Genomic DNA, 9,987 nt, shown 5'->3' on the forward strand with positions numbered 1-9,987 from the left:
ATCCAACTATTTTGCTTAGTGGTTAATTTATTTCTGATTAGCTAGTGTTAATTTGGATGATTAATTGATATTTATTGATGTTAACCTAGAAAAATTTTCATTAAATTTTTTGATTTTTTTCAAAAAATCTCAACTCAAAATCGGTTTACTTTCATGCACTTGTAAACCGATTATAGGAATCATCTATAAGACTTAGAACAGAGGGCGATTGTAATATTCAAGAGTTGATTTGTGATATTTATTGGTAGTACCGGTTTACATAAATGCCCACGTAAACCGATTGTAAATATGTGTATTTCTTCGACTATTTTGCTCATAACTTCTTTGTCCGATGTCGGAACGATCTCATTCTTTTTGCATTCAACTCGTATTTTCATACTCTATAGAATTAAGATAAAAAATTTAGGGTTTGTAAAAAAAAATTCAAACATTGTTAAGGAATCGGTTGATATATACATCAACATAAGCCGATTGTGGTTGATGTTCATCAAACACAAAGAACATCAACCCAGAATCGGTTTATGTAGGTGTAAACTCAATACCGATTCGTTGTAACATTAACCACACTCGGTTTACGCTAACACACACATAAATCGTTTTCGGATGATTTTCAGATAATTTGATGAGGAAATTTCGGAGACTCATAGTTAAATCATTGTTGAGTCTCTCTTAAAAAGAATGGATTAAAGGGATTTATTTCAATCACTTGAATCGTTTTTCAACAAAATATTCTTTCAAAACACATTTTTTTTTTTTTGAGAATCCAATTGTTGTTTGTATATGTTTTAGTTTTTGATTATCATGGAAATTGAAAAAAAATTGGGTTTTGACTAAAGATTGGATTGTTAATAGAAATGATTTTTGTACTTATTTTAGATATTTAAAATTACTAAAGTCTGTGTAAAGGGTAATTCAGTATTTTAACATATTTTAGACACCCCACGTCCCCTTCTCCAGGTTGGTTGAAGAAAAGGATAAGCCAGTTACTAGACCAAGTCCATATCCACGGACTACACATTACGTGTACTTTCACTACCAACTCCACCACTTCAGTCTAACTAAAACCAGAGTTTCTTACTAAAACACACAAATCTACAAGGACCGTTTTCAATATAACACAAAGTTCCAAAAACACGTGTCGAATTAATAACAAAAAATAAGGGTGTTTAAGTAAATACCATTAAATATTAATAACTAATTTAAACTTAATTAAGTAATTAAACTCGTAAACTAATTTTACACTCACTTCTCCGACATCAGAAGTTAAAGAATGTCCTTCTGTAAATAATTGAAAATTTTAATAATTTCTTCCGTTAAATTCATTTTTTTTCTGTGGATTTTTCCTACATTTTCGGTCTCCTTGTCCAAGAACCATCATCAAAACCCTAAAACTCCATCTTCATTTTTCATTTCACACTACTTCACTCTCTCTGCAACTTCAGCAGAAACCAAGAAAAGAAAAAAAAAAGGTCTCTCCTTTACTACTCCTTGTAGTAAAAACCCAGAGAAGAAAACCCCCAGTTTATCATCTTCTTCATCATCTTCTTCTTGATGATGATCAGTATGAACTTGAACAAATTCATTTCTTGTGCTTCGTCTTTCTAGGTATGTCTATCCATCTATCTAGCTATCCATCTAGCTTCTTTGGGACTGTAACCCTAGTGATTCTTTTACAAATTGATTAAAGAATTTGAAAATGCAGTAGATTTGAAGTCTGGGTTTTGAGTTTGAAGTTGAAATGTTGTAGATTTATTGTTTGATTTAATTAGTAAGTGAAACAGGCTCTGTTTTTTTTTTGTTCTTTTGGTCTAGAAAAAGCCCCAATGTTTTGTAGATGAAGTGTTTGGTTTTTGGTTTTCAAGCTTTTGGAATTTTAAAAGAGTGAATCTTGTTGCTGATTTTATACTTAACTTGAAATTGAAACTTTATCTACTTTTTTTTTTTGGTTCCTACTTTTACTGTGTGGTTTGAGCTGAATGTGAACACAGAAGATAGTGTGATTCCTTGCTTGGATCTTACTGGTTGTGAAAAGATTTGATTTTGTTTAGATATTCGTCTAATTTTAGCTCTAGAGTAGTATCAGTAGTAGCTTCACTTGTGCTTTAAAATGGTGATAACTTAAGGTTTGTTCCTTTTTTTTCTCTGTCCTGTGTGATTTCAAATTCAATTTTTGTAATTGATCTTGATTGTTTACTTGGTAAATGAGATTCGGGTTTTCGTTAATTTGATTCAATTTCAAGGTTCTTTAATGGCAAAGCAGCAATAAAGTTTATTGGTTAGGCGAATAGCTGAATTGTTTCACTTGTTTAGGTAAGAACTGGAAATTTTCCATTCTTGAGGATCCGGTCATCATCCCAGGTGATCGATGAACCATTCGTAGAACTGTGTTCAACATTAGCTGCCACTCTTTCGTAGTAATTATTTATTATTACTTTGGAACTAAGTCTTACATGCTTTGTTGAGTCCTGAAGATGAGATAAAGCCGATATAGCTCTTTCTTCATATACTAGTATTGTATTATACCTATGTCCCCAGATGTTCCCTCTCATTGTCTTTGACCGTAGAGCTTTTCATTTGATATATAATTTCCATCACTAAGTCTAATTTATCGTTTATTTTATTTGACAGTTGAAGACTCTACTGGACCTCCTGTAAGAGTATTGTAATTTGGTTATTGGTTGTGAAAATTTGACGGATATGAAGTCCGGGTGTATAGTTTTAGTGTTTTGGAGTCTTTTCGTTTTCGGAAAAGCACAAGAAGTGTACATTGTGACTATGGAAGGAGAGCCCGTGGTTAGTTACAATGGGGGCGTGGAGGGATTTGAAGCTACGGCTGTCGCAGAAGATACTGATGAGAGAATTGACACTGCTAGGTATTTGCATTTTCATTTTCAATGCGTTGCAATATGTGTATGCACAATTGAGCTTATTCAATTTTCTGTTTCTTTGCCTGCACTTGTAGTGAATTAGTCACATCCTACTCCCATCACCTTGTGAAGAAGCACGATATGCTTTTGGACATGCTGTTTGAAAGTGGAACTTACAAGAAGCTCTACAGTTATAAGCATCTGATTAATGGGTTTTCCGTTCATACTACACCTGAGCAGGTGAATTTAATTGTCAATTATTTTTATCCATAAGTTTTGATGACATTTTCCGTGTTTGTCATCTGATGCAAAATTCGACTTCTTTGGTAGGCAGAATCCCTTAGACGAGCCCCTGGTGTGAAATCTGTAGAGAGAGATTGGAAGGTGAAAAGACTAACAGTTCACACACCTCAATTTTTGGGGCTTCCGATGGGAGTGTGGCCTACCGGTGGTGGTTGTGACAGAGCGGGAGAAGATATTGTGATAGGATTTGTTGATTCAGGAATATATCCACATCATCCTAGCTTTGCAACCCACAATACTGCGCCATATGGACCTCTTCCAAAATATAGAGGAAAGTGTGAAATTGATCCAGATACTAAGAGGAACTTCTGTAATGGAAAGATTGTCGGTGCGCAACATTTTGGAGCAGCTGCTGTTGCTTCTGGAGCATTTAATCCCTCAGTTAACTACGCATCTCCTCTTGATGGTGATGGGCATGGAAGGTTCGTATCAGACTTGTATAATCAAGTAAATAGTAATCTTGTTTAGATGGTATTATCCGTGACTTATTCGTTGGTAAGCTGCTAGTTGTGTTATTTCTTTGACTTCTATTTTTATTGATTTGATTTGCCGTGTTATAATTTTGATGCACAGCCACACAGCAGCAATTGCTGCTGGAAATAATGGAATTCCATTGCGGATGCATGGGTTTGAGTTTGGAAGAGCAAGTGGGATGGCTCCTCGTGCTAGGTTGGTTTAGAAATGCTTCTCAAAATCTTTGACTTCTTAGTTTTCTGTAGTTCTTTGTTTGCTGATCTTGGGATTGTTCTTTTTCAGGATTGCTGTGTATAAAGCACTTTACAGATATTTTGGAGGATTTGTATCGGATGTGGTAGCTGCTATTGACATGGTATGGAACTGTTCTGTGATCAAAACACTAATTGGGTCTAAATTTTAGATATGTCCTCTCCCTCCCCCGAGACGTATGTTATTGTGTTCTGGGCAGTTCCTTGTATTTGAACAAGTACTCTTCGTGACGCATGCAATTTGAGTTGATTTGATCTTTTATAATCTCATAGTTATAGTGCTTCTACCGACCAGAAAGGTCGCCTAACATTTAGAATAGTTACTCTTGCAGACCTTGTTTAAATTTTAATTTAAGGTTTCACTTCGTGAAGTTAATTGGTAATTTCGATTAAATATTTGCTTTATATTTTGTCCTGTAACCATGGTATGGAAAACCTTCCTTTCCTTAAAATTGCAGCTTGCTGGTATCTAAACAGTAAAACTCTGTATGATGATGTTACAAGTACCCTTGGATTGACTTATCTCATTGTCAACAGGCTGTTCACGATGGTGTGGACATTCTCAATCTCTCAGTTGGACCAAACAGCCCTCCAGCAACCACCAGGACCACCTACTTAAACCCCTTTGATGCCACATTGCTTTCAGCTGTGAAAGCAGGAATATTTGTGGTCCAAGCAGGAGGAAATGGAGGTCCTTTTCCAAAGACCTTAGTATCTTACAGTCCATGGATAACAACTGTTGCTGCTGCAATTGATGACCGCAGATACAAAAACCATTTGTATCTGGGAAACGGAAAAACCTTAACTGGTCTTGGTTTAACACGTAAGTTTGTGTATCGTTATGAAGTCCATTTACATTTTTCAGAATGTTACTGGTAGGACTAACAGATTAGTATTTGTAAGCTTGCTATGCGATATCAATCAAAATTACTAGCTATTTGAGAGTTGATATATACAGCAAGAGTTATTTAAAGATCAATTTTGGTCACAGTTATGATTAGTATCCTTGATTCGTTTAGCACCTCTTCTCAATAAGTTGTACACTTGTACTTGAACCTTTCTGAACCTAAGTATTTTCCATGGCTTTGATGCAGCTGCCACACTTTCAAATCGAACATTCACCCTAGTTGCAGCAAATGATGTATTGTTGGATTCATCAGTTATGAAATTCAGCCCTTCCGATTGTCAAAGGCCAGAAGTTTTCAATAAGAATTTGGTGAAGGGAAATATTCTTCTCTGTGGGTATTCATTCAACTTTGTTGTTGGTTCTGCATCAATCAAGAAGGTTTCAGAAACCGCTAGGGCCCTAGGTGCTGTTGGCTTCGTTCTTGCAGTTGAAAATGTTTCGCCAGGAACCAAATTCGACCCTGTTGCAGTTGGATTGCCCGGGATTCTCATCACTGATACCAGCAAGTCAATGGTGAGTAATTACACGATTCCAAACTCGAATCAGCACAGTTGTTTACTTTTCAAGTTGTTGAGTGAAAAATCGGCTAGTTCTCAAAATGATAATACCTGAATGTTGGATCAGTCTCAGTTTCTGTATTTCTTTGATCACCAAGATTTGATTTTTCTTGTACTGCAGGATCTTATTGATTACTATAATAGCACTACATCAAGGGACTGGACAGGGCGGGTGAAGAGCTTTAAAGCAACAGGTAGCATTGGTGATGGTTTGAAACCTATCCTTCATAAATCAGCACCCCAGGTGGCACTATTCTCTTCGCGAGGACCAGATATAAAAGATTTCAGCTTCCAAGATGCAGATCTTCTCAAACCAGATATTTTGGCCCCTGGTGCTCTTATTTGGGCTGCCTGGTCTCCAAATGGAACAGACGAAGCTAATTACTTAGGTAACATGCATTTAATTTCACTTGTACAGTGGCACCAGAAGGGTATGGAATGACACATTTTTTGGTTGAAGTCATACTGGAAACTAACCTGGTCTTCCAGACGGAAAGTTCTGACTCAATTTGGCAAATATGTGTCATCTTTGATCCAATCATTGCAAATCAATCAAGACTAATCCGTCAAGTTGGGACACAATTTTTCACCCTTTAGAAAATAATAGGCTAATCTTTTAAATGTCAAAACGTGAGATAATTAAGGTTTTAATCTATTCAGGTGAATCATTTGCTATGGTATCTGGAACCAGCATGGCAGCACCACATGTAGCAGGAATTGCCGCCCTAGTAAAGCAGAAGCACCCTAAGTGGAGCCCATCTGCCATTAAATCAGCTCTGATGACCACGGCAACAAATATTGATCGAGCAGGCAAGGGTATTCAAGCTCAGCAATATTCTGGGTCCGAAACCATGACTCTGGTACCTGCTACGCCATTTGATTACGGCAGTGGGCATGTCAGTCCCAGAGCTGCTCTTGATCCTGGACTCATCTTTGATGCTGGTTAGTATTTTTCTTTTTGTAGAAAATAGTGCTGCTACATGGACTGCAATTTTTGACCACATCATACGCCAGTTGTGATTCCCTCCTTACTTTTTTGCCTTGACAATGGGGATATAAACTTCAGCTAGTCACATGAGCTGCGGTGGCATGTGCCATGTGGTTAACAATGTGCATGATTAAGAAATTTATAATAACTATATGGTATTTCTCAATTTTCAAATTCCCAATAATTATATGATCTTGCTCAATATTTCAGTATCCCATTCTTTGATTTATAGGTTATGTCGACTATGTGAACTTCCTGTGTGCAACTCCCGGCATTGATCCCAGCGAGATTGCAAACTTCACAAGTTCATCGTGCAAGACCTACCATGGCGGCCACCCATCAGACCTCAACACTCCGTCAATTGCAATCTCCCATCTCGTAGGAACTCGAACTATTACCCGAACCGTCACTAATGTTGCCGAGGAAGAAACTTACACAATCACGACAAGGATGTCCCCGGAGATAGCAATCGAAGCCAATCCTCCAGCAATGACTTTGCTTCCTGGTGCATCACGCAAGTTCACCATATCCCTCACCGTTAGATCAGTTACTGGATCTTACAGCTTCGGACAGGTCTTGATGAAAGGTAGTCGTGGTCACAAGGTACGAATCCCAGTCGTTGCTATGGGTTACTATTGAATGCTTGTTTTTGATGTATTATGTTCTTGATATTCTTTGTAGTCTCACTGAATAAGAGGTATAATAGTATGTACGTATTTATATCTAGCAGTATATACGTAGAGAAATCTGTAATTGTAGTCCTAGTATTTGAAAAGGCGGAGATGGCTAGTTTCCCCTTTATATATAGATAGATATATATATCTAAGTTTTGTCTCTCGCGTATTATGATCGGAAATTCTGTATTTGGTTCGCTGTTTTCTCTGTAATAACTGTACCAAGAATCCCTCATCAGTTTATGTACCATCGTTAGTATTCTTCTCCGCAATTGCTTGAGCTCATGAACATAGTATTCGGTCACAGAAACAAGTCTTGCATATATAATCTATTTTTAATTTACTGCAATTACCGTACACAGAAAACAATTAGTAACGAATTTCGTCGAATATCATAACCTTGACATAATTCTTGCTGCAATTGGTAAAAAAATTCTATGACAGAGTTATAGAAGGGTTTGTAACATGCCGATAGATATATACGGATAGAGAAGTATTCAAAACCTGAAATCCCATAGATGTGCATGTGGTTCTGTTCCGAAGATCAATTTGCACAAAAAGAAGAATGATTTTTTTTAGGGACCATGGTTTTTGTTTTTTTTTGTTGAGGGATCATGGTTTTATTAGGCCACCTTTCCTATAGTGATAAGGGGTGTCCTAAAACGTTGAAATGACTAACCTACTTTTAACCTAATTTAATTTAAAACAAACCTAATAACCACCTATATATATATATAACCATCGCCTCCTCCCACCACCACCGCCCATCACCACTGATTATCTCCACCACCATCACCACCGCCCACCACCGCCGATTACCACCGCCACCACCTTCGATTATCACCACCACCGCCTCCTCCCACCACCGCCACCACCGCCTATTTAAGAAATGTAACAACATCAATGCAATCACAATTAAGTTCGGTTACATAATAATTTTATCGAGTATAAAAGACGTCAGCCGCAACCTGATTCTGCCATGTGACCACTCCGGAGGTATTTTCCAGCAAACCCTTCACTTCAATCGAATAGAGATCATCAAAATAGGGTTTTAATAGGAGTTACAGAGCCATGTTCGGTTAGGCCGATTTTCCAAAAAAACCCTAGTTTACTAACTGAACTTCTTGAAAATGAAGAACACGAAGAACAGTTCGGTTTTATTGGATTTAAAATTAAGTCACCGAACTCTCTGTTCGGTTGTTTCAATAAAAAATTAAAACTACAAAGTAACCGAACTCCACCCTTAAAACCGAAAAAAAAAATCCAGTCTAACCGAACTGTGTTGTTGTGGCCACTATGTTGAGTTCAAAAATAACCGAACTTAGTCAATAGAGTTCGGTTTGTTCGCAAAAAATTCTAAAACTACAAAGTAACCGAACTTAGCCAATAGACGCTGGAACTTCACTTTTTTTTTGTTTGTTAAGTTCGGTAACTTCACAATTTTATCGCAGAAACCGAACTCAGAGTTCGGTTAGTTAGCTTTAGGTTCAAGTTTGCAAAAGAACCGAACTTTGTAAACTTATATACTCTTATATTACGTAAAGTTCGGTTAGATCAAAAGTGCATGCAGTTTGCGAACCAACCGAACTTTGTACACCAAAGTTCGGTTAGTTGAGAACCAACCGAACATAACGTTGTAACTCCTAGAAATTCTATTATTAGAGTTCGGTAACCTGCGTGTTTGGAACAAGTAACCGAACTACACTTTCAAATGAGTTCAATTACTTGTTCATCTCACCGGGGAAACCGAACTACAGCTTCAGATGAGTTCGGTTACTTGTTCTTTATATAAAGTAACCGAACTACAGCTTCAGATGAGTTCGGTTACTTGTTCTTCATATAAAGTAACCGAACTGTTCAAAATCCAGTTCAAATCCGGATCATTTTGAAGATTAACAAATATTCTAGGAGAGGATGGAGATGAAGAATCAGATGAGTTTTCATCATTTGAATACTCAAACTTAGTGAATTGGAAAACAAAATTATTTTCCATGTTTTTCTCCTTCATCTTCTCTAACTCTACTCACTCAATAATTCTACTCAACTAATAATAAACCTATTTTTTTAATTTAATCTCACTAATTGTTGTTAACTAAATCATTCACTAATCATAACCTAAAATTAATTAAGAGGGTAGATTAGGTATTAAATAAATAACTAGATATGGGGTGACCTAGAATTACTTCTAATGCCTTTACCAAAATAAAACCATGGTCCCCCAAAAAAACCATGGTCCCCAAAATATCGTTCAAGGAATGATTTTTTAGGGACCATGGTTTTTTTGAGGCGACCATGGTTTTATTAGGCCACCTTCCCTATAGTGATAAGGGGTGTCCTAAAACGTTGAAATGACTAACCTACCTTAACCTAATTTAATTTAAAACAAACCTAATAACTACCTATATATATATAACCACCACCTCCTCCCACCACCACCGCCCATCACCGATGATTACCACCACCACCACATCTGATAAGCACCACCACCACCACCGCCCACCACCGCCGATTACCACCACCACCACCTCCGATTATCACCACCACCAACCACCGATTACCACCACCACCTCCTCCCACCACCACTACCACCGCCTATTTAAGAAATGTAACAATATAAATGCAATCACAATTAAGTTCGATTACATAATAATTTTATCGAGTATAAAAGACGCCAGCCGCAACCTGATTCTGCCATGGGACCACTCCGTAGGTATTTTCCAATAAACCCTTCACTTTAATTTGATTTTGATTGCTTCAATCGAATAGAAATCATCAAAATAGGGTTTTAATGGGAGTTACAGAGCCATATTCTGTTAGGCCGATTTTCCAAAAAATCCTAGTTTACTAACCGAACTTCTTGAAAATGAAGAACACGAAGAACAGTTCGGTTCTATTGGATTTAAACTAAGTCACCGAACTCTCTGTCCGGTTGTTTCGCAAAAAAATTTAAAACTACAAAGTAACCG

General features: G+C 37.1%; 1 protein-coding gene across 3 annotated transcripts; it reads left to right on the forward strand.

Moving 5' to 3' along the window:
- Positions 1-1,280: 1,280 nt before the first annotated feature.
- LOC113335193 (subtilisin-like protease SBT2.5) lies at positions 1,281-7,293 on the forward strand. Of its 3 annotated transcripts, none has more exons than XM_026581315.1 (11): positions 1,281-1,605; positions 2,629-2,873; positions 2,963-3,107; positions 3,198-3,592; positions 3,744-3,839; positions 3,927-3,999; positions 4,433-4,718; positions 4,990-5,315; positions 5,481-5,748; positions 6,020-6,301; positions 6,580-7,293. In XM_026581315.1, the coding sequence occupies exons 2-11, from the start codon at positions 2,698-2,700 to the stop codon at positions 6,984-6,986; spliced, it is 2,454 nt and encodes an 817-aa protein (XP_026437100.1). In that variant the 5' UTR covers positions 1,281-1,605; positions 2,629-2,697; the 3' UTR covers positions 6,987-7,293. The 3 variants fall into 3 exon arrangements, with proteins under 3 accessions (XP_026437100.1, XP_026437101.1, XP_026437102.1); XM_026581316.1 differs by lacking the exon at positions 1,281-1,605 and adding an exon at positions 1,990-2,123; XM_026581317.1 differs by lacking the exon at positions 1,281-1,605 and adding an exon at positions 2,190-2,310.
- The last annotated feature ends 2,694 nt before the right edge of the window (positions 7,294-9,987 follow it).

The sequence above is a fragment of the Papaver somniferum genome, unplaced genomic scaffold (genome assembly GCF_003573695.1).
Source record: "Papaver somniferum cultivar HN1 unplaced genomic scaffold, ASM357369v1 unplaced-scaffold_139, whole genome shotgun sequence".
Taxonomy (NCBI): domain Eukaryota; kingdom Viridiplantae; phylum Streptophyta; class Magnoliopsida; order Ranunculales; family Papaveraceae; genus Papaver; species Papaver somniferum.